At 43.5% G+C, this 25,101-nt stretch overlaps 1 protein-coding gene across 3 annotated transcripts in view; it reads right to left on the bottom strand.

Annotated features, from left to right (window-relative positions):
• The window catches only part of CTDSPL (CTD small phosphatase like), a 76,558-nt gene extending 51,842 nt beyond the window's left edge, over nt 1-24,716 (bottom strand). Inside the window, exon 1 of one of the 3 annotated variants that reach the window (XM_082754527.1) lies at nt 24,145-24,716. In XM_082754527.1, the coding sequence (XP_082610653.1) occupies nt 24,145-24,220 (76 nt within the window). In that variant the 5' untranslated portion in view covers nt 24,221-24,716. The remainder of the gene's footprint in view (nt 1-24,144) is intronic. The other 2 variants (XM_082754529.1, XM_082754528.1) reach the window with 2 other exon arrangements.
• Between the last annotated feature and the right edge of the window lie 385 nt (nt 24,717-25,101).

Below are 25,101 nucleotides of genomic sequence, written 5' to 3'. Positions count from 1 at the left end.
GATAGCACGCTTGTGGGAGATGGTAGAAAGATGAGGAAGATGCGGTTGCAAGCAGAAGACCTTGGTTATGGGAGCCTGGGAACCTGCTGCAACGGGCTGAGGGGGTAAAAGGAGGAAGAAGGAGCCTACAACTTTTATTTTTATTGTGGTCTGTACTCAGTTGAGTTTCTCTGCGCTAAGAAGGCACCTACAGCATCTCCACTCCACGCCAGCCTCAACCGTGCCATCAGCCCCTTCCATCCTCACAACAGCTTCCTTCCTTCCAGGGGGAGTGTGAGCCGCCTTTTCCTCTCTCCTGGCCATTACAACATTGCTGGGACAGCCTCAGTCTGTTCCTCAGAAGCCAAAAAACAAATAAAAATTGAATTTCTGTATCTTGCTACGCAGCATTTTGTAGTGTTGTGTCCCCCGCACCTACTCAACAGCTTCCTCAGCTCCACCTCCCTGAACCTCACAGCCTAAAATAAGTTAAAAAAAAAACAACCATCATCATCATTTTCAATTATTTTGGCATTTTCTCCATGGCTGACGTTCGGTAAATGCACATACTAAACAAAGAAACAATCAACTGAACTGCATGCCCGGCACTTTTAAGACAGGTGGGGTGCCCCAGTTCCCAGGCTCCCCATTCCTCCAGCAGCCAACATCACTCCTGTTTTCACTGGGTTGTTCAAATTAATTTTACAGCATTTCAGACAGCACAGCAACAGGTTACCGTAGACTTCAGCACCAACTGCTGTGTCAAGAGCCTCATCAAACCAAGCCAATGCATCTCCAAATGCCTGCGGTCAGCTGAATAAATGCACCCACCTCACCAGAAGCACCGCAGGATGCACAAAGGGCACCAAAATATCCAGTATCTGAGCCCTTCCCCTACCTTTGTCCAGGCCCAAATAACAGTCCCTTGGGGTATTCTGCAAAAACCATTTGATATGGCCAAGAGAAGAGGCAGTTGCTCCAAAGGGAGGGAAGAAGGGCCACTGATTTAAGAAACAGCTGAACTGATTTCTCTCCTCTAGGTTACTGGATGCTGCTGATTCAAGGTATGTCCGGTGGTAGGAATGAACTGAATTCTTTTAAATGCTCACGCTTTACCTCACATCCATGTACAGAGATCCCCCGAGCATTTACATCTAACAACTCATAATGCAATGGCATGAAAAGGAGAGAAGAAAGGAAGCACCTATATGCAGATAACCATCTGCAGAAGTAACCACACCAACATACCTTTGCTTTATTAAAAAAAACATATGCCAGCTTCAGCCCTATTCTGATTTCTGTCAGCAACCCAACTACTGAAATGCTGTAGTCACACCAGTTGCAGAGAAAACCAGCAGAAAGCACCTGAGATCTAACCCATACTCCTCTACCAATAATAAAACCCATGCAACTCCTGATAGAATCTCTCTAATCCACTTATATATATATATATATATATATATATATATATATATATATATATATATATAAAACTTTAGAACCTCAAGTTATCTTCGCTACCTTGAGAAGAGTAAATAAGGTTCTTTAAAAAAAACCCGAGGAATAAAAGTGGTACTTAGGCTGCCTGATTCATAATTTCTAATTCCAGTTTTCAAGAACGAGCATGGAGGCCTCAGAAATCTCGCAAGAAAACAAGGAAACGGATGACGTTCAACAGATTTTCCTTTATATATATATATATATATATATATATATAAATAAAGTTTTTAATGGCTGGGACTCCACAATCTCCACAGCCATGGGAAATGGCCTCCATTACCTTTATTCTTCAAAAAGGTTTCCAATGTCAAGCTCCAACAAAGGAGATGCAGATTAAAGCCTATCACTTCTTGTTCTATCCAACAGCAACAGAGAGAACGGATTATTTTTTACAGCAGCAATTATTTCAGGATTGAAAAAAAAGTCTGCTTTCTTTTCTTCAGAATTAAGAAAAAAAAGCCCTCAATTCGTTCAATCTTCACTACAGGTCAGATTTTCTACTATGATTTCTTTCTCCCTGCTCCTTGGAACGCTCTCAAATCCAAATGCAGCGCTCAAAGCCTTACAGAGCAGTTCAGAAGTCTTTCCAAAGCAGAGTACAGCAGGACGACTTCACTGTTCTTACAAATCAGCTGTCATGTTGGAATGCGTAAACAGGCATATATCTTTTTTACTGCTGTGCGACCGATCTGACTATTACAAAAGTCTCAGGATTTTGTACGGGCTAGCAAGACAACTAGTTGCTCTTTCTTCTTGGTTTTTGCAGGGGATTGCTCCACGCAATCTTGAAACAGCCTGATTAAGCAGCATGAAAAACACAGGATACAGATTTTGCTTATCCAGCCCCTTTCTATTTTCAGTTCAGTCATCCAGTATGGCTTGCATTTTGGTACCTGCAAATTTTGTATGCTCTCCATGGCATCATCCAGGCCATTAATGACCGACAGACCATGCATGGTCCCACTTCCCACACCCCTTCAAAGGCCCTGAGCTACTACACGCTATGCAAAGACTTCCACACCCATTTTATAGCAATTTATACCCACCACCTTTTTCTAGTTTTGAATCTTAAAAGCTTCAATTTGTCATGATGTATTAGTTTTTCCTTTCCTTCTAACCAAGCCACAGAAATAAGTTCAGTTGCTTTAACGTGATTTATTTTTGAAAGGAAAATCTGTTGAACGTCAACCGTTCCTTTGTTTTCTTGCGAGATTTCTGAGGCCTCCATGTTCGTTCTTGAAAACTGGAATTAGAAATTATGAATCAGGCCGCCTAAGTACCACTTTTATTCCTCGGGTTTTTTTTAAGAACCTTATTTACTCTTCTCAAGGTAGCGAAGATAACTCGAGGTTCTAAAGTTATGTAGTTTCATACCAGCCGCTAAGCATCCAGCGATTTAATTTGCCATCTGCTCTCAATTAAAGTCTTAGCCAAAGACTGATACAAACTTCCCCTCCTCCATCTTAATAAAGTATTTTTCGCATCACAAGTTGCTAGCTTCCTTTTCCTGCTGACAGCTGCCCAGATCTTTCGTCTTCCTTTCACTACCACAACACTTGAGGATTCTTTGTCTTCCTCAGAGCCCTGCATCCACTGCTAGGTGCACGTCCTGGCAAGCACAAAGCACAGAAAAGATAAAAAGTAGTAATAAATAAGTAAATAAAAGTCAGAGAAGCCAAAGTATTCTTTTATAGCTATCCCTGCTCAAATCATCCCATCTAAAAACTAGGTCAGGCTCTCTGCAGGCTCCCTTCCTTCTTTCATGTGCTGGAGAAACTTACCGAGTTAGTTACTGCATTTTCTATCATTAATTTGAACTGGGACAGTTTGTGCTCGTCTCCATAAGAAAAAGTTGTCAGACTGCTCCCTCATCTAAGCTCTTGCTGTCAGGTTTGCATCTTTAAAAACTCCCCGTGTTGTCTCCCCCAGTTTCCAGAGGTGTGCTACCTCGTAGCTTACTGCTCTTCGTGTTTTTGCTCTCTCCCCCCTTTTCCCTTCCCTTTGATGAAGGATGCCACCATGTCACACCTATCCTTTCTGAGCCACTTCTGTGCTCTCACCTACGGTGCAGAACCTCACCTTGAAGCATCTCTCCCTGCCGCCCTTCCTCCAGGGAAACACTTTCTGAATGCTTGGAGAAGATGCTGGGTGGACATGTCCTGCCGTACTCCTTCCCTTGGTGTCTAGCTCTAAAAATCATATCACTGCTGTCTTCTGGGGCTTCAATCACTTTGGAATCGTGATACAACATGTAAGACACTTGCTAACGAACTGTGAACTGTACCATCAGTAGCATTCATTCCCTTCTGCAACCCAACAAGACAGAGACATGGTTTCATGAAACCTGGTCACTACAGAGGCTTGTTGATGCTATCGCTATACTCTGAGCTTTACTATTTGTGACATTTGGCCTCATAATTTTTGGATAACTCCACAAAAGAAGTTCCAATAATTACTTCTCAGGCCATGAGGGTGTTTGCTGCCTGGCAGGGGCTGGTGCAGCCGCCAGGCCATGCTGTCGCAGGGCGGTGGGGCAAAGCCAGCCACGAAGGCCCAGTGCTGTGATGTGCCAGTGGTGCTGTGCAGACATTATTCCTGAGCTCCATATCACTTTCACTGCTCCTGTTCATACAAAGCATGTCTTAGTCCACCCTAAAATACGTGTGCTGTGTGAACACGGGCTGTAGGCAGTCTCTTTCTGCTCCAGAGATGACTCCCAAGTGCAAGATATTTGGTTGCAGAGGCATCATCCATCCCAGGTGAAGGGATCTACCCAAACTGACATTCTCTCCCATGACAATCTGTGTTTTCCTCCCTTCCCAGATCCCTTCCCTTCACAGCTACAGCTTTTATCATGTCTGCCATGACACGTACATCACACTGATCTGTTTTCACAAATGCGTAATTCACCTCAGATCTTCTTATAAAAATATTTGCTTTAACAAATCTTCACAGCTAAGTGCAATAAATAGGAGTTATTTTGAGAGGTGCATCTTAATCCTGAAGAGATGAATCTTACTTTCTTACTAAGACAATTTCAGGTTGTTTTTCAAAGTCTAAGAGGTGCCAGAGAGGCAGCGAGACACAGGAGTGAGCTCTAATTCTGCTCAAATCCCTCTCGAAGCACCTCTCAACGGGGCACGCTTCTCATTTTGATCGAACAAGGAGCTGCCTACAGTCATTTCATTTGCCCAAGTGGCAAAGCTGCTTCCCGTAAGGAAGCTGTCATGAAATCAATGTTTTCACTGCAAGGCTAACCACACTGAGCTACAAGGGTTTTTTTGTTTGTTTGTTTCATGGGAAAGAAAGAACCAAAAAAAATGCTTTGTGCAGTTTTCTACTGTTTCTTTAGTCGTTTTTGAAGACAGTATGAGTATTGGTAAAAATGCAGCTTTGCAGCCTCAGCAGTCAGTGAAACACTTACGGGTTTCCTTAACATTTTCTGTATAGGTAGCAAATGAACTGACCTCCAACACTTGAATCAGTATTAAAAATCCTCACAAGGACAGCTAAAAATTACATTGTGGCTGTCCTGAGTAATTTTTTCCCCCAAAACACACTACCTGCAAAATCAGCATTTGGATAAGTCCGAATGTTCAGAGTAATAGACAGCTTAAACATTAATAATCCTCCCCTGTAGAAAAAAAAACAAAATCAAAAAACAACTCCACCACCACCAAAAAACAACTACAGAGTTCAAGGAGCCCCCCAAAAATAAGGAATCAGAACGGATGTTCGAGGTTGCTGAATGCTGCAGCTAAGACCAACGCCAGTAGGCTCCCATCCCATTTCAAGCAATACCCATCGTCCTTACCAAACCACACAACAGAGATTACAAGAGATCTCTGATTTTACAATCAGCTTGTGAGAAGCAATGCTTCTAGCACCACACCAGATCCAGATGACTGTTTGACACACGCATGCTTAAATCTGTTCAGCTGTTCTGCATATATATATATATATATGCACGCCAAGCAGATGAAGAGAATCGCATTTGTAGTGATGAATGAAATGACTACAGGCACATTTGCAATGTTTCATGTCAAGAGTGACGTGTTCATCGATCAGGTTTTCAACATGTACAACCACCTTTCCATCACGAAATTTCTTCGTGCAGACTCCAGTACAAGCAACTGTGACAGTTAACAACCTGCCTGGCACGCTCATCTCTGCAGGTAGCTCACAAAGTCCAAAAGAGCAGGGAGAACTGGATGAATCTAAGCAAAAACAGTGTTAGTTGTGAAGATGACAGTGTGAGATCAGACTTCCAGGAACAAAGTACCCACCTGATGATCCCTGCCTAAGGAACAGAGCCACCATCTTGTCTTACAAAGAGGAGGTGCACATGAAGAACATGTTTTTCATGGGCAGCAATGTAAGAAATCAGGATCACAGAATGGTTTCGATCAGAAGGGATGTTAAAGATCAGCTAATTCCAGCAGGGACCCCTCCCAGCAGCCCAGGCTGCCCCCAGCCCCATCCAGCCTGGCCTTGGGCACTGCCAGGGATGGGGCAGCCACAGCTCCTCTGGGCAGCCTGGGACAGGGCCTCACCACCCTCACTGGGAACAATTTCTTCCTAATTTGTAATCTAAATCTACCGTCTTTTACTTTGAAGCCATTCCCCCTTGTCCCATCCCTACACTCCTGCCCAAGAGTCCCTCCCCAGCTCTCCTGCAGCCCCCTTTAGGCCCTGGCAGGCCGCTGGGAGGTCTCCCTGGAGCCTTCTCCTCTCCAGGCTGAACAACCCCAACTCCCTCAGCCTGGCTCCACAGCAGAGCTGCTCCAGCCTCTGAGCATCCTTGTGGATGCTAACATACAGCACTATTTTCAGTAACGTACCAAAAATAAGCTAAGGGCAGACTCCTGCCCCTGACAGCAAAAGATCTGCCCCTATATCACGCAAACGGAGTGAAAATGATGACCGACAGCCAGTGTTTTGCAACATTCATTAAAGATGGAAAAACAACCCACCTTCCTGAACAGGAGTTTTACTGTAAATGCTTCACTTATGGCTTTGCTCTCTGCTAACAGAATGCCAATTAATTGGCTAATCCACTTACAGATATTAAAAAAAAATCTTCCATTGAATTAACCAATAAAACACTGCTGTAAAACCTGCCCTGCCTTCCCCTGCCATTTCACTGCATGAGAATTAAGACCACATCTTATAACATCGCTTGATATGTTAATCTTAAAGCAAAACACTGGAGTGAAACTCTAATATATTCACCAAAGCAAACAAAAATATTAGAAAACATGCGATTGACTGTAATAGAGCAGTATGCCTGAATACTGTAGGGCACCAAAGCAGTAATTAAAACATCAAATTATCTCATTTGGCAGAATTAACAGACTATAAGCAACCTGATATCAAGACATAGCTTTAAGAAAGAAGAGTGTTTCTTATGGACTTGTTGATGCTATGGCAATAAAACAAAGGGCACGGCACATGTAAAGCTGACGTTAAAGAAAGGGTATGTCAGAATTTTACTGGGAGATGCAAAGTAATTATATATATATTTTTTTTTCTTTGAAGATAGGATTCAGAGGGTTTTTTGTTGTTGTTGTTTAAGTGCAGATTTTCTACAGAATTATCTACCCCGTTCTTTTTGGAAGCTTCTGCACTGAAAATTAATGCTCACGGATCACAGACTGCATGAAGCATTGAACTATTTCACCTCTGCAGGTTCTATGCTAAAATAAGAAGTTAGGGTAAAAAGTAGCACCTAGAAGGCATTCATCTTACATGTCCTGGGAAAGCAAAATCAAACACCAGGGAAAGATCTTCATACCCACAGCAGTCAAAAAAAAAAAAAAAAAAAAAAAAAAGGAAAGAAAAAAGAAAACCCCCTCAAATCCTGCATTAGCACCACCAAAAAATCCCCACCTCATCTTAATTGTTTCCTGTAACCTCAGAAGAGCATTTTGCAAATGTAAGCTCTCTCCTGTTGCAATCTTTAACCCTGCTCCTCCTACACCTCTGTGCACAACTGCCAGCAGTTCATTTTTACAGCCGAGGAAAATCGAAGTAGTATTGAAAAAGAAAGGAGGCTATCTGCAAGTATCAGTAACTGTTTATTGGAGTAAGATGGAGGTTTTGGAGCATACAAACTCCAGCCTGAAATTTGTGTCTCTTCTGTGCCCTGCAGAACCTCCTGGTAAGGAAAGGAACTGGCACAGACACGAAGAGGCAGAACTAATGAAAGGTTGAAATGATGCCGCAAGCCAATACAGTCTTCAGATGTTGTTGCTGTCCTCTTAAAACCCACCTCTCTCCCCGTGAAGTCTGCAAGTCATCACCTTACGCTACAATCCAGTAATCTACTGAAATCTCTATACATTTGGAAAAAAAATAAGTAATAGACAGAAAAATTAAAAAAACATTGTGAGATTGCAAGTTATATAATAGTAAACCCAGTATCTAGGATTCTTGTTCAAGAACACTGAGCTGATTATGGATCATCATGCCATTTCTGGGGGGAGACTGCGACTACCTGGTACCAGTAAAGTCCTTGGTGTATTTTTTGGCAGAGCAGTGACAAAGCCCCAAAGCTTCCCCACACTTGCACCATACAGACACTATTGTAACTACTCACTGAGATCCTGTACATTCAGCTTCTGTGTGTTTTTATAGAAAAAGTATCAAGCTGCCATGCAAAATTGCTGCAGGACATTACGAGCGGTCAAGTTCTACCACAAAGGAGGCTGAATTTGAAAAGCAAAGGAACTCCCATGGATTTTAAATCCAGAAAAACAGAAGATGATTTCGGGATTACACTGTGTGACAACAGCAAACTACTCAGAAATGAGACCATTACATAGTTAGGAACACAGTTGTCAAGCAGTTAAAAATAATAATTGTAACGAGCTCATTCTTTCCCTTTCCATCTTTGAAAAGGTGAGCTGATAGCACTGTGACCTTCTCATTAATACATACACGATAATTGTTTGTCTACATCTGCAGCTAAGTATCTCTGCCTATTTTGTAGGGTGGCCCCAAAGTGGGTATAGGAAAGCCAAGAAGGTTCATTTTATTCTTCATTTTTGGGGAGTTTTGTTTGCTTTTTAAGAAAGAACATACTGTTGCTCTCTTTGAAACAAGAGCCAACACAGCATTTCTATTAACAGCATCTTTTAAGCTCACCTGTTTCTAGCTTTCCTTAGAGACCAAGCTTTTACACTGCTTAGGCTTTTACTGTGTCAAACAGATGCAAGCACTATTCCCATAGAAGTTTGCTTCCTATTTCCTACCTTTTATGCTGCAGCTATCATCCTAACGCACAACAGCCCCCACCCTAACATGCTCAAGGTGTAAACCTGGTGTTTGTCAGCCCGACACACAGCAGATTCTGCCTTTGTCTTCACCCTCATCCAAATTACTTTTCTGAATGTGTCACCGGGCAATTAAAAAGAGTTCATGAGCGAATTACTAAGCCTTTTAGGAAATACATGCTAGTTGCCCACACCCTCTCAAGTACCACCATGTCAAATCCCTAACAAAAGGGTGCTGGTTAGGAGGAATATCCCTTTCAGAGGTCCTCAGCTGCCATTCTCATCAGTGGCTTACAGCCCTAAGCTTGACATGTAGTGTGACTTTGTTAGACAACAGCTTTGGGAGTGGGATTTTGTTTCTTCTAGAGATTTTTTATACAGACTGGATAAACAAACATTTTGTTATTCTTTTGCACAGGGATCTGCAGGTGTCTTTTCCGTCCTCAGCTGCTGTATGGCACCATGGGACTGAGCACTGGCATTCACCTCCGTAGCACTCTGCTCTTGTACTCACACAGAGCAACTAACAGATATCTAAAGAAGCACACACAAATATTTCCAACTGCTGAAATCACATTAAGGGGTTAAGAAGATAGCACTGAAAAATAAAGCCACAAAATCCCTCTCTAACGTTAGTCTGCCAGCCTCAAATGAACAATAAGCCTTTTCTTTTTTCTTTTTTCATGTAGCAGAAAATTAAAGCTCAGTATTTTAATCTTGAAAAACGATATTGCCAAATAAGAAAATCTAAAAAGGGCTTGTATGACACCTGAAAGGTGATTTTTTTTCTAAACTGACATTTACATCAGACTGAATTTTTAAAAGCTTTCAGTCATCTTTCCTCCAGCTTCACGCCAGCTGCCTTATTCCCCTTTTTCTCAGTTTTCTGTTTATACCCCAGAAGTATCAGCCTATCTTTTTTTTTTTTCCCCTTTCAGATCATTTCTATTTAGGCATCCTCATTCCCTTAAATTACTTCCTTGGACATTAATAGCAGAGGTAGTGCAATACCTCAGCGTGCCAGCAGAAATAAAATACCACCTTGTTAATCATTGATCACAGAAAAAGGGGGAAGAGTGTAATGGCTAAATGCCTTGTAAATATTTACTGAATCGCGAGCTTGCATCATGAATCTTACTGTGCCAAGCTTCGGCAGGGAGCTAAGTTTCATCCTTAATATCAGAGAACAGGGCCATTAAAATCATACCACTGAGCAGACAGCTGAGCTTACAGATTGATTTAATCTGGTCCTTGGCTGTAAATTCACTGCCCCAACCCAAAACGCATAGCAAGTACCTGCGTTGAAATGACTCCCCTTGAACTGAGAGCTTAAGCTCTCACAAACAAAGTCCTGTCCAGGTGCCAAGCCGCACATACCTGCAGGATGAGACACAGTTCCAAAATTTTACAGCTTGAAGTTCACAGGAGGAGGAAGGTGGGAAGTAGGGATACGAAGGGAGGTTCTAGAAGAAGACCTGTGAAGCGCTGATCTTACAAGAATGGTTTCTAGAGCAACAAAGTCAACACAACTGAAGTTACAGGTGTTTAACATCCATGCTTCACATGGGTACTTCCTATCAGACCCTACTGTTACCTTTGAAGAAACCGGAGTATCTGTCACCCAGAACATTTTGCTCTAGGAGAGCATGTTTAACACACTGAACGATGATCCTATCTACCCCAAATCATCACCACTAAAAAGTTACGACACTGTTACATCTCTTGTTCTTTCCCGTATTCCTGCTGCGAGCAGAGCAGGGCTGAGATCCCCTGATGCAGGCAGGGTCCCACAGCTCTGCCCAGCTCCTGCCCCGCTGCTGAGAGCAAACTGAGACCCAGACACTGACACTGTAAGTCCAAGGAAACTTGGAAAAACAAAGAGTCTTTGCTGTAAAGAGCTATGAAAAAATAATTTTGCTATGAGCACAGCGTATGCATGTTTCCTGAATGTACATCTTAAAAGAGGATATTTACTTTTGTAATGGGATGTAGACTTCAGACTTCTTCCTGAGCAGTGCCCTGGACTATCAACAGGTGTATGGGATCTGCAGTCTGCATCCCCTCAAATACGCCTGTATTTCACACAACCCTATTTCCTCCCATGTAGCCAACTTTAACAGGAATCCCCCTCCCTTTCCATACCTTCCCTTCAATGCTGGAGATTTCAGAAAAGCAGGGAACTAAAAGCTTGTTACAATGACTTTTCCGAGATAACTATGCAAAGGATCATGAATCTGCAACTACATTTAATTCAGAACCAGACAGTTAAAGCAGATTTTTTAAGCTTCTGTAGAAACGCTGAAGGGTGAGCATATAAAATGCTGGGGCTACTCACTCAGGAAGCCAGCTGCCAAAACACATCAGAGACAGAATTAGAAGAGGTGATATTTCATCAAATTCCCTTGCAGCTTTTCAGGTTTGTCAGCATCGTATAGGAGCAGTGGACACCGCCAGAAAGGCCCCCGGAATAATGCAGCCTTTCCATAACCCTCTATATTGTTCTCCTGGCTGCCTGACGGACACAAGGAGAAGTTTCTCCACAGTGGCAGAACAACAGCCCCTGCTGATGCCGGCGTCAGGTTTGCCTCTGTGGAGGATCGCAATGGGACTTCAGTGTGACGCCAAACCCCAGGAATGGCAACCTGAAAATGCTGGCCAAAGCTTATCAGTGAGAGAAAGTTGGTGAATCCCTTCAATGTTTTATTAAATTACTGATTAAATTCAGCGGGGTATGGTGGATGCTGGGGCATGGATGGACTCCCAGCCCGCTGTGGGCCCACACTACCCAACGCTCTTCAGAGCGGCTTCACCACTGGAGAGCCCGTTTTAACCGCCACCCCCAAGGCTGCTAAACTTAGAGAAGCTGAACGCCACTGAACTCGACTTTTGTCGAGTTCTCTCTCTTTTCCTCCTTTCTCTGAAGGTGAGGCTAAAGATTAAGCTGGGCACCTCCGTGTCCACCGCCACACTGCGGTGCAGCCAGGCACCCGCGCGGCCTGCACAGTGCCCAGATAAAGTTGTGAAATTGGGATTTTGAACTCCATTCCACTTAATTTTGCTCACAGCCAAGGAGAGAGGACACAGAAAAGCTGCACATGTGCCCTTTCCTTTTCACGGAGGCCCAAGGACTCAGCTTACATCGCCCTAAAAGCAGACCTCTACACCACAGATGATTAAAACAAAACCACCTTGCTCGGGTCCACACAATACAAAGCCACGTGCTCATTTTATACCAAACAAAATGGAAGAGGCTCTGACCTCCAGATTTATCAAACAAATCACGGAAAATTCTCCTGGTCCTGACCACTTGGAAGGCACAGCAACATTTCCATTTTTCAGTCACGAAAAGACTTCTAGCGCTGCTAGCAACAGTTTGCGCATCTGACCGAGAATATTCTAGCAGATATTTGAGCACTGCACTATTTAAGACTCCTCCAAGCAAGGTAAATGACTGTAATTAAAATACCAGTGACAGCTGAAAGCCATGTTTCTGAGAGAATACTGCAAAATTAACGGCATCCAAGATGAGTAGTACAGCATCTCTTCTGGTCACGCGTCCTCAGACAAAGCATAGCAGAACATCTGGCTCAGCTTCTCCTCAAAAAGCACGGGAAGGCTGAAAGCAGTACACAGGTGGTGTTTGGGAACAAACAGCCCAAAAAAAGCCATCAGCAGCCCACTTGTAGCACCGGGCAGCGAGTGCACGGGTCCCGAGCCGCCTCCTGGCTCCGCGCAGGGCACAGCTAATTGCATGCGGTCTGACAGCAACAACAGGAGTGGCAGATTTGGGCACTCCGACCAAAAGGCAGGTCACAGTTTACAAGCAGAATGATATTTTTTTTCCTGTTAGCGTTCCAAGGACTACATTTAGCCTCTGGGAAATGATATGAATAGAAGTGATGTTTTCCAGAGAGAAGGGTGCTAGCGTTAGATTTTGCCCAAACATTACCAAAGAAGTATCTTCAGGTTAAGCATCTGAGTCCTTCTGCTGCTCCATTTACTTGACATGTTTTAAATTTTTTCTAGAAGAATTATAAGGTGACCTCTCTAGTAAATGCCGCCTGCTCCCTTTCACCGAAACAGACCATAAATCAAGAATTTACCATGTTCATCTTCAACCCTCTTGCTCAATACATTTTTATTATTATTTAACACGCAAGCCAGCTGTTTACAGAGATGTTAATCCATGCAGGCTTTGCAAAGAAAAGAGAATTTAGTGGTGTTTTGCCACATAGTGAACTTGAGATTTATAAAGTATTTCTGAATGCTGGGTCCAAACAGCAATCTCATCAGATACAGACAAGTATCCAGTGTTTATTCTCTTGCAGACTATGCAACCTGAAGAAATATTTGGCTGCTTTATATGAAGAAATAGAAAGCAGACAAACTACTTTCAAAGACATTTGCCTTCTGGACTTGGTCATCCTCTCTACAACTACATTTTATCAGCTATTTAACTGAAAATGTAAGATACGGATTCCCAGGGAATCACAGCTGCTGTACACATATGGTCTTAATTAAAGCAAGAAAGCCCATTTACTCCTGTAAAATACCTCCCAACAGCCAGCTAGCTGACTATCACCTAACCAGCTATTAACAAGGTGAAAACTGTGACCCTGTTTTCCAGTCAAAATCATTATCCATTCAAAATGGAGACCTTATTATCCAAACCAGGAATCTTCAGCTGACCTTATTAGCAGAACAGAAGATAAAGAGAGCCTTTTGTTACTTGAGGAAATCATCCCCAAAATAATATATATATATGTTATCTTTTGGAAAAGCAGCATGTTTTATCTTCCTTTAGCATCCATTGAAGATATTCTCAAAAATAAACCACACCTTACTTCTGTTTTAGGGCAAACACTACTCAACCAAAAGCATCTCCTTGTGCACTGGCATCCCACTTTCTCAAGGTGTTGGAGGGAGTTTTGTGCAGAGCGAGCACCAGGTTACCTCGCTAAAAAAAAAAATCACACTGCTATGGCTCTGGGCATCATCTCAACATTGCCTTCTCACGCAGATTTTCATGATTGGTTTCCTTTTTTTGGGCTCACATCTCTGCTGTTATTACTGTTTGTTTTGTTGCTTTATTTTTAGGAGCAGAGGGGAATCATGCTTTTTGTCACAAAGCTCCAGTGAGTATTTTAGGATATATAATTAGTAAAGATTACAAGCGTTATGCGAACAGACTTGGGTGAAAGAATTACTTTTGGGTTGTGGGGGAGGAATCGGAACCATCTGGTGCACGACGAACTCCAAACCTGTGCAAATTGTGTTTGAACAGCACCACAATAGCACAAGGTCAACGTTCAGTTTTGCACCTCGGGGCTCATTCTAGCATATTACACATTGCAAAATGGAGTGGCAGAGCTTCATTCTTTTTATTTAGGACATTTTCTGAAAGGACACTTTGAATAGAAATTATAAAGCAAAACCTCCTTCTGATCTCATCTTCTCTTGAAATGTGGCAGAGCAGTCACTGAGCACCTCTCAGCAACTAATGGGCACAGTCCCTTACTGACGAACCTGGTCCTCCGGAGTGCATTAATGTTGTTCCTGCATCTGGGGCAGATTTTTTCTGAAATAGCTTCTTTTTCTCCTTTTAATAAAGCTACAGTTCTGTAACTTGAGGCATAACAGTATTTAGTTATTACATTTAAATACAAAGAAGGTTTGATTTAAGGGCATGGAACAGAATCCATCACTACCAAGACAACAGGTAGTGACATTTCTAAAAACTCAGCTCTAGGAGCTCATTTGCCTGCCAGAGTGATGCTAAAAAGGTGATTTATAGGAAAGTGCAGCAGCAATAGTACAACATGTAAATACAGGAATGAAACCTGAACAGATTCCTGCTTCAAAACTGCCAGGTCTCATTCCCAGTTTTGTTTGACCCTATTCCTGCCATGACATGCTTAAAAATAAAGAGTGGCAGCAACTGAAGGACTGCAGGGCAACGTGCTGGCCACCAGCAAATCTTAAAGCCTTAGAGGAGGGGAAAAAAGATCAGAAACAATAAGCATGCTTTGTAATAATATTCATTAAAGTTGGTCAGGTACTGTATCTATGTTGTTAGCATCCTTTTCAGTAGACAGCATGAATTTGCTATACTTTCAAAATTTATTACGATGCAGAATAGAAATTATTTGAATTTCAGGGTGCAGTTTGCCTCACATTTTCAGTTTTATTGTGCTAATCTGGAGACAAAACCATTTAGGTCTTCAGTACACTTCACAATTACGGAGGTTTCTTTTTGTTTGTTTCACTTTCATTCTCCATTAAACTTCACCATACTTGCTTCCTTGACTTCTTTAATCTCAACACAAGAGGGAATCTTCCAGAAAGGCAGAAAAATTTTCAAATGAGGGAAAAAAAAAAAAAAAAAAAGTCCAACAACTATGTGCTCATGATAAACCCAATTAAACAAATCCACTTAAAATCTCATTCCTTTGTGGATAAGCACTTTACAGACCTCTACACTGATGCAAATTGTTTTACAGTTATGTTGTAAACCTCCTCCTTCTGGGACTTTTCAATTGATGTCAATTTGTAATTAGCAAATGAATTGCAATGAAGACTGCATTCAGCACTCTTTTCCCTTTCTTTTTTTTGATTCCCCAATGAACGCAGAACCCCGGCCCCCTTTCCAAACCTCCCAACTTACTGATTCTCAACACGACCAGCTTCATATCATGAGAGTCAGGAGAACTGGCTGCCGGCCAACGAGTGGCTTGGCGAAGGGAATCATCCTCCAGCACGCACAGCCCATCACCCAGGAACCCCGGGCACGAGTTCACAAGGAATGTGACTTCAGATACTTGACATATTCAGTTGGTGTTTACATAAAGGTATTTCCCCTCTCCTTTCCTAACTGGTGGGTGACAATTCATGTGCTGGAATGCGATCAGAGCCTTTAAAAATACTACTTTTGTTGGTGTAAATGCAAACTGCAGTCAGTTAATCCTGTTTAGGAACTCCCAGGTAAATTATTCTGGCAACCAGTCTTCCCGAGGATTATTCAGGTGCAGGAGCAAACAGCTCCTTTTAGCCAAATTGGATGTTTTGCCTTTAATTATGAAGGCACGCTGTATGATGGGAAGAGCCCTAGCATCCTTACTCTTTCGTTACTTCTCATGCATCTCCTCCGTTACAACACAGCAAATTTTCCTCTTGAGGTTTTACAATGATTTTTAAAAAGAAAACAGAAGAAATAAATGTCTCTGCTTTAAGAGCCAAGGCTGCTATGCTGTAGCAGTGATCCTGCATCAGATGAGACCAGGATCTTTATCTCACTAGATTTTAATAGGAGTTCAGAAACGCAAAGGATCTCTCTTCTACACCATTTTGGCCAATTTGCCAGGGCCAGTCTGGCCACATAAATGTTCCAGGAGTTCCTCATGGCTACACCAATCCTCAAACACCTCCCATCTTTTCTTATAGCAGAACCATCCCAGGCACAAATAACCAGCAGCACAAAACATCTCTGAGCCCCTCAAACCTCAGCATCATCAGAGCATGAAGAGGCAGCTGGTATAATCCAGAAACTTAAGATGAGAATAAAAAAGGAAAGAATGTAAAATACAGCAAGGGGGATAATTAAAAATAAAAATCAAACAGTTCACTCCAAAAATCCCCATAAAATATTTGTTTAAACTCTTCTCCCGAAACATTTTGCTTTCCACTGCATTCCTCAAATTGTGAACGTGTATCTAACTATTTTTAGTTTACACAAAGCCCTATAAACCTCATTTTTTTAGATTTGTAAGGCTTTCATGAGGGTTTATTGAGATCTGCTATTATCTTAAAATTGCCTTTCTCCTCCAGGTGGTAAATATTAGATCTTCCAATGTGCTTGGCAGAAGGCAAGGATAAATTATTAAATATCTTCTAGGAATGTGTCACTAATGACCACTCCTTCGCAGAGTACTTTCATCTGAGCTAGCACTAAGGAAAACCTGCCAACTTCACGATTCAAGCAAACCTGAGACCGCAAAACAACTTTGAGACCTACACCCACTATTTTTAACTTTACCAAAGGTTTCTGATAGATCTCAAATAACCCCACGTACACGTGTTCATGGGTATCCACTGCAAGGATGCAGATATTCAGACGTGTATGCTCACATCAGCTTTTGTGAACAAAAAAGCAGCAGCACATGCAGATTCTTACATGCATTCCTGGAACAGCTACGTATGAAATTCATACCTTTACAAAAATTCACCTTCAAACCTTTCTTCAGAGCTACACGACTTGATTCTTCTACCGATGTCCATCTGCTGGGGCACTAGTCCTTGCTAACAGCTATGTTTGGTGATGCCAGGAGCTCCCTCCTGGCTCTGGAGACCCCTCACTGCCAGAGCCAGGAGAGAAGTGCTGTACCAGAGAGATGACAGCCTTGCAAATCACGAAATAGGAAAGGTTAAAGTTTCACTGCTGGTTGCAGCAGACAAGGAAAGGGCAAGATTTGTTCTGCTGCTAATTCTGCTGGGAATCCTGGGCTCCAGCTCGGGAAGCAAGAGAGCTTTGGGGGTGGGGGAGAGCAGGGAGGTGACAAAAAATCAATACATCACTTTCTACCAAGAAAATAAGGAGGCCCTGCAACAGTAACAGAGAAAAAAAAAAAAAAACACTGGCAGGACTGACTGGTCCATTACCCAGGAGAGATGCCTAGGCTTGAAACAAAGCCACCAATACATATTCCATAAATTCAGGTTGAGATTCACCAAGTATGTGTTTTCTACTGAAGTGCCCTGATTTTTTTTTTTTTTGGAAAAAAAAGAAAAGTCTTCAGAAATTATATACACAGCAGTTTTTGACAGATCAGACATCCTTCATTTGGGGTGGTTGTTCTTCTGCACAAAACACAGCCTGCAGCATCTTATTTGGCCCTGTCCATCAGGCTTTGAAAATACTAATAGAGGTTCAGAAGAGATTAATAGTTCTTCTCCACAAAAATAAATACAGGAAAAAAAAATCATTTTAAAAACTCAAGATCCTTAGAATACAAGTCTACCATATATTTATTCAGGTTTAACTCACAATAAATTTCCTAGATAATAGAATTCCAGTTTCTAGTGCCTCCAATCACTTCTAATAATGGGGTTTTCTTTTATAAATCATACTTTATCATCATGTACAAAGAAAATAAGCCGTGCACTTTTATGTAAGTGATCGCTCTGATAACACACTGATTAAAGCCTACAAACTTTACGTAGGCACTGCACGCACAACCCTCCTTGCTGGTTTATCTACAGATATTAAGAGATAAAAATACCAGCTGTGGCACAAAGCAGTGGCTGGTACTGAAAGTACCAGGACTATATAGGACTTGTTTTGATTTATAAATTCTTTTGGACTTGTAGCAAACACTCTAAGAATATACAGAAAGCCAAAATTACATGACAGGGTTCCTGGAACAGGATTTTTACTGTTCTATTTCGATGCTCCTTCTGCTTTCCATATTTGTCGTATCTGTGTCCATTTTACGCCTTAACCCTCTCCGAGTAAAAATAAAGCAAGCTCCCATCAAACTCGGGCAAAAATAGCATTTACAGGAGATTAACATTTCCAATATGGAAGTCTTAAAAATATCTCTGGCTACATCACAGCACAGAAGGCATCCTTCCCCTGCGCCTGCCTGCAGCCGCCCCTGACTAAAAGCTCTCCAAGCGAACCCCACTGACACCCAACCCTCCCCAGCTCCACCACGCCATCCCATATGAAAATAAAGCTTTTATCCATATTGTTTGATAGAACAGACATGCAAAGGGTTTGGGGGATTTCTGTGGAATTTTTCAGTCAGGTTTGTGCTGCTGCAGGAGTCACCCAAGGCGTAACCCTCACCAGCAGTCCAGAAGTGGCCTTTCAACACCTAGGCCAGCTGATCAGCTCTCATAAATCAGCTTGGAAGACTTCTTTCCCTTTCTGAACACACTCATAACAGGGGATGAGTAGACATAGACAATCACCCATGTGGGCAAAGTCCCTCTGATGTTACCAGGAAATCACCTGCGGCCTTTCTTCTTACCCTCACCTCTGTCCCTGTCCCCTGAGTCTCCTGAACAGAAACGCCTCAAATATAACCCAAAGTAAGCCACCTGAACAACCATGCAGAAATTCCTCATGGGGTAGGGTTGAGCAATGGGTAAATTCACCCCACAAATTAACGTTTCCATACCCAGGACTGCCTAAAACTGGATTTTCAATGGAAACTAGCGCCGACCAACAACCACGGTGGTCACCGCCAACAACTTCGTCCAGCAAAAGCTTATCACAAAAACAAAGGCCTACTTATTTACAGAGTAAATATTCAAGATTTGACGTATATACAATATGTTGGCTAGAACAACTCTGTAGCCATTTTCGTATGCAAATTATGAATTTTACAAGACAGCAAAATCCATAAATCAAGGGTTTTGTAGGAGAAAAAACAGACTAAACCTATCTAGCAGGCAGTGGGAACAACACCCTTCAGCAATACTGACCAGGACAAGTGAGTTTCGTTTCTCTCAGCTTTCACTTTCCCAGCATTTTCGTTTGGTATTGCTTTGAAGAAACGAAACATGGGCAGACGCTATCCGGAAGCATATTCGTGGGGGTCAGATTAAATTCTGCAAGATGAAGCGCAGCATCGACATTTCCCTGATTATCTCCGAAAATGCTATTTGCATTTCTGAATGCTGAATTGACAAAATGTAGGTCAACTGTTTTTTGTTTTTTTTTTTAAAGGCATGTTAAACTTCTGAACACTCAAGCTAAATTACTTCATTAAAACAAATACGAATTTGAGATGATATGAAGAAACGATAATATTGCAGCTTGCTGGCACTAAATACTAGATATTCCTGCAAATTATCGTTCGCGTTACTGCCGTGCCCTTCAGCTTGTTCACTGCTACCTTAAATCAAATCTTGGGTTACTACAGGTTACTACAGCCTCCCTGGAACATAAAACCTACTGTATGGTTACTCTGGTTTCATGTAACAACTATGTCATTAGTTAATGATTTAAAATTTTACCCTCCGTGAGCAATTCACATTCCAATGTGGTGCCGAAGAGGTTTTCACTTCCATTTCTTAATGCTACATTAAAGTAAAAATACTGTAGTTAATATTATAAAAATTTGTTGAGACAATGTCTCAAGGACATTAATGTATCTTCTGAATGTTTAAGTACTTTAAATCCTGATGAAGCAGTAACAAAAATGATTCCTTAAATATTTTCATATATTTTCAAAGGTATCTTACAGAAGATACAATTAAAGACTTGTTCTGGTTGCATTCTCAAATAGCCTTTTAACTTGAGATCTTAACTGCTTGTTGTTTTAAGTGATAATTAATACGGCCTTTTCATTGGAATAAAATTGGAAAAACAAACAGTAAGTTTGCCTGTTTGTCAAAACATCCTTGGGGAATTACACTGTTCATTAAAAAAATTGGTAATGGTTGTGGACCTCTTCCAAACGCTTCACTGCAGAAGAAAATACATTTTTGTAGACACACTAAAACAGTCAGGTATTCTAAATAACTGAAAACAGATGCCCAGCTGACAGATAGATGCTAGTGAAGTCAAGAAGGACATACCCAGAGGCAGAAAATGGACCACCATGGCTTGAAAGGCTGGGTACCTCTACAAGGACTGGGTTGGTATTGCTACTGCTGAACCAGCCACAGGGAAACACCAAGAATTTGCATCAGCCACAAGGAAGAAATCAAAGCACATAGATTAAAAAAAAAAAAAAAAAAAAAGTGAGATTCACTCCACTGGGCTGATTGCCTGTTACCCACCTGTGATCACACTCTCTCTGCTGTACGCAGTGCACAGGCTTGTCATCATTGCTCAGCTTTCTAGAGATGTAACTGGTACATTAGAGGTCACTGTTCAACTGAATAATAAGAATATTTCTACATTTTCAACACAAAATAAACAAACAGCTGATTTGATCTACAAAACTAATTATACTGAGTCAGATTCAGATTTTTCTTGCTAGTTTTTCTTTATGTTTTCTTAATTGCTCACACAAATGGCTGATACAACATGTCCTTTCACATACTTATGTCCACATGTTAATTTCTAGTGACAAGTATTGTTAATGCTTCAAGTTGCTAAATGTGCCCAAATCACCACAACATAAAATAATGCTGTGAAAAACTGCTGCTTTCCTTACTTAACAAGCTAAGGGGGGATTATATTTTTCATAAATATAATGCTGAGGATATTTTTGATCACCAAATGGGAGAATATAAGTTTACATTTTCCAGAACTAATGTAACAACATCAACACGGGCCAAAATCCTCTAGGAGCACGAGCACCACATGCATTTCCAAGCAAACATTACAATAATAATAAAATATGGTTGTAGCAACTTTCTGTGCTCAGCTTTCATGTTGACAGACAACTAAATACAGTGCACCACCGTGTGGCAATATATTAAGGCACGGTTCGTGTGCCAAGACCTGTTTTTTTCCACTTTCCACAATTTTGGCTATTTGTTAAAAACAAATAGCTCCATCTCAGTATTAATAAGCTTCTCTTTAATGAACTATCACAGCCTCGCTTATCTCAAAAGCCCATTTTTAATACACCTGGATTAGCAAAAAAATATTTGGACATTTTTATTTATAAAGCACGGTATTTACTTAAAAGCAGAGAGCAGAAGTGCCCCATGATGAGAAAACAGCTCCTGCCAACTGTGTTCCCTCCCTTCCACGAAAGTAATTGAGCCTAAGCATATACTGTACATAACGCTCCTTTTAAACATAAATACAGGTTAAAAAAATACAGCCAGGCTAAACACTGAGCTCACAGTTGATTAAAAGCTTCAAAAGTGTTGAAAAGAAAAAAAAAAAAAAACAACACTTTCAGGTACACACACGTATTATTTAGCAGTTACCCAGCTATCGTAAAACCATTTCTCTGCAGCTTAAGGAGAAGAAAAAAATTTGTTTGTCACAAGAAACACCACGGAATCTCCCCCAAACCCTACAAAACCCAACTCCTGAAGGCACTACGTGACCCTCAGGATCCCGGAGCACATTTCTGCAGCCAGAAGCCGAATGCAGGGTGAAGCAGGTTTCCATCAGGCTGGACACCCTCTGCTCACACAGCACCGTGCTACGGTAATTCACGCTCTCACAAAACAAGCACAGGCCCAGGCAGTTAAATCCCGGGTTAATTCGTTATGCCTCATGTGCGTTAGCCATTTTGTGCCATAATTTGGGCTCAGCCCCAGCCAGCAGCACACGCTCCCCCTGGGCACCATCATCTCGGCTTCAGGCTCTCGCAGCTCGCCGGACTCGGGGGCTCTGCTAAAACTTCAGCAGTCTCGCAGCAAAGCGGGTGCAGGGATGGGAATGCAATGGGGTTTTTTTGCAAGCTGCGTGCCTCGGCAGTGGGACAACCTGTAGCAGAAGAGGTAAGGGCAGCAGCTTGCCTTCCTGAGCACTGGAAGCAGCCTTGCAGCTCTCCTCCTGCAAAAGTTGCTCCGGCACGAGCCGGGTCCCCTCGCACAGCACGTACTACCACGCTGCGAGGCAGTAAATCAATCCAGAACAACAAAAAACACAGCAAAAAAATAATCTACCTCCTGTATCGAGCTCGTGCTGAAGTTGGCTCCGGTCTGTGAAAGTCCAGCCACCTTTCTCCCTCTCCCCCCAGCCCACCCAGCAGCCTGCGAGGCCCCTGCTATGCAATTAAGCCCATCGTGATTTTCTGCTCCAGACAAGCCACCAGCAAGAACACAATGCGTATTATGCAAGTTACTGCATAGTTATGCAAGTTAGATGCATATTTTCGCTGCACTGAGGGCTCTGAAGACACTTGTTTGATGGCGATGCTTACTCTGATTTTCAGCTGTCAGTTTTTCCCCCGTTTTCACTCAATTGGCTTTTTTTTTTTTTTTTTTTTTTAATATTCAGACTCCAACCAGCTGCCAGCAGCGTTAACGAAGCCCCTCCAGCACTTGCAATCACACCAGGGCACCATCTGAGCACCGTGGCACATCAATCTGCTCCGAAACGGGGCTGGGGAGATGTCACGGGCACAGCACCAGCCCCATACTGCTGCGGGTACCCCACACTCAGCACCACCAAAAGGAGAAAACGTCGCAAGCCTCCAGGGACGAGCAAGGCCTCGGAGTGGAAGTATCACTTCTCAAGTGCTAGGAGTCTAAAAGGGAGCTATGCGAGCGCTCCTGTACCAAAGCAAAGGATCATTTTTTGGTGAACGCCCCCCCACAAGTCCCTAATTGCACAATTTAAAAAAAAACACTAATAAATCTGTCTTCATCCTCCTGCAGTTGATGTGCACAAGGTGAAAGGACCGTGACTTTACGCGAGCTTTTCATCACAATTATCCAGGAGCAACTTCTCCAGCCACCCCTCAGCACTTCTGCGATAAGCCACGCAGAAATGGAAGTGCTCTGAGCATCAAGAGCCTAGATTTTAGGGTAAAACTTACCAACCTATCATTCCTAGCAGGCCACTTGGAGGTCTACAACCATGCCTCCTAGAAAACACCGCCACACGCTTTGCTTGCGCTCACGAGCAATTTCTGCCCTTTCCCCTTATTTACCAACACTGCCTGCAACAAAGCACAACCCAAAACACTTCCCAAACACAGCACCCCATCCCAACAACCCCAACAACCCCAACCACGCCACTTCCACGGCACCTTCATCCCGCCAGGACGCGGCTGCTCAGCCCGAGACCCCTCCGAGCTTCCACAAGGAAACGAGGCTAAGGGCGCCCGTCGACGTCTAACAGACTCTGGAGGAGAAGCAGCTCCCTCGGCCAAGCTGGATTCATCTTATTTTGGAGCGAAAGGCAGCCCGAGCGCGACGCTTTACGCAAGCAACAACTGTTTATCTGCCCAGCAGCTCCGGCCGCCAGCTCCCAGCAGCAGCCCACATTTCCCTTGGCGGCGAGGGGGAAAAAAAAAAAAAACAACAAAAAAAACTACAGATTCTTGAACGTGAGGCGGCGAGAAATAAAAGGAGAGGAGGGTAGAGATCAGAAATCCCCTTTTTTGGCTGTTTTTTTTTTTTTTTTTTATTATTATTTTTTTCCTTCCCTGTTCTTTTGAGGAAAAAGAAGCGCTGAGGTTTCAAAGCCTTCCAAGCGAGCCCAGCGCAGGTTCTCCTTCCTTCTTTCCTTCCTTCCTGAGCGGGGTGCGAGCTGCACTGACAGCCGGCCAAAGTTGCATCGCCGACCCTCGCGGAAAGACAGCGCTTAATGAGATCAACCCACTAATTAACCCCCCTGTACCCCTCCAAAACCTCATTCCCGAGCCCTGTGCTGGAATACCTCTGGGCAAAGGGGTTGGAGTGTGGGGGGGGAAAGGGGTCAGTGGGGGAACTCTGGGGTCTCCCGGCGCAGATTTCGGTGGCTCACCTTTATCCTGAGCGCAGGACAGGATCTCCTCCTCTTTGGGGTTAGTCACCTGGGTGATAATGGACGGGTTGTCCATGGAAACAGAGGGAGATTTCACCCGGCTATTTCCCTCCCGGAGGCAGAGGCTGGCGTTGCGAGGCGAAGGGGGGGGGGGGGGGGCACGGAGGGAGGGAGGGAGGGAGGAGGGGGGGGTTGTTTGTTTGTTTAAAAATCAATACGCAGATTTAAAAAATAAAAAAATGAAAAAAAATAAAATAAAAGAGTCCAGGAACGAAGCCAGGCGGGGAGGAGGGGGGGGGGGGCACCTCGTATGGGGCCCCTCCGGCCCTACTGCTGCTTCCTCCTCCTCCTCCTCCTCCTCCAGGCGCCAATTCCCCACGGAGGAGGAAGGCCGGGGGGGGGGGGTGCGAGCCCAACCCCCCCCCTAAAAAAAAAATAAAAATAAAAACCCCAAAACACCCCCGGCCCCTGCCTCCCGCTGCCGCCGCGCGGCCACACGCAGCCTTCCTCCCTCCTCCTCCTCCTCTTCCTCGGGAAGCTCCCCCCCCACCCCCCCGGGCTCCCTTCCTCACGCCGCCCCCCGCATCCACCTGAGCTCCCCCTCCCCTTCCCTTCCCCTTCCCTTCCCCTTCCTTCCCCGGCTCCCGGGCCGCCTACATGCCCCCGCCCCGCTTATCTCATCCCGCCTTCCTCCTCCTCCTCCTCCTCCTCCTCCTCCTCCTCCCTGCGGGCTCTCTCTCCCTGCTCCCCCCCCCCTTCCTCCTCCTTCTTCCTCCTCCTCCTCCTCCTCCTCTTCCTCCTTCTCCTCCTCCCGCCGGCCGAAGAGCCTCCGCCGAGCGAGGATGAGGATGAGGAGGGCAGCGCCAAGGGGGGGAGGAAGGCCGGGGAATGAAGGGCCCCGCCCCACCCCGCCCCCCGCACCGCGGGGAGCTCCAAAATGGAGGCGGGCGGCGGGCA

The sequence above is a fragment of the Aythya marila genome (genome assembly GCF_965140915.1).
Source record: "Aythya marila genome assembly, chromosome: 2".
Taxonomy (NCBI): domain Eukaryota; kingdom Metazoa; phylum Chordata; class Aves; order Anseriformes; family Anatidae; genus Aythya; species Aythya marila.
This window is presented reverse-complemented; position numbering and strand designations above follow the sequence as displayed.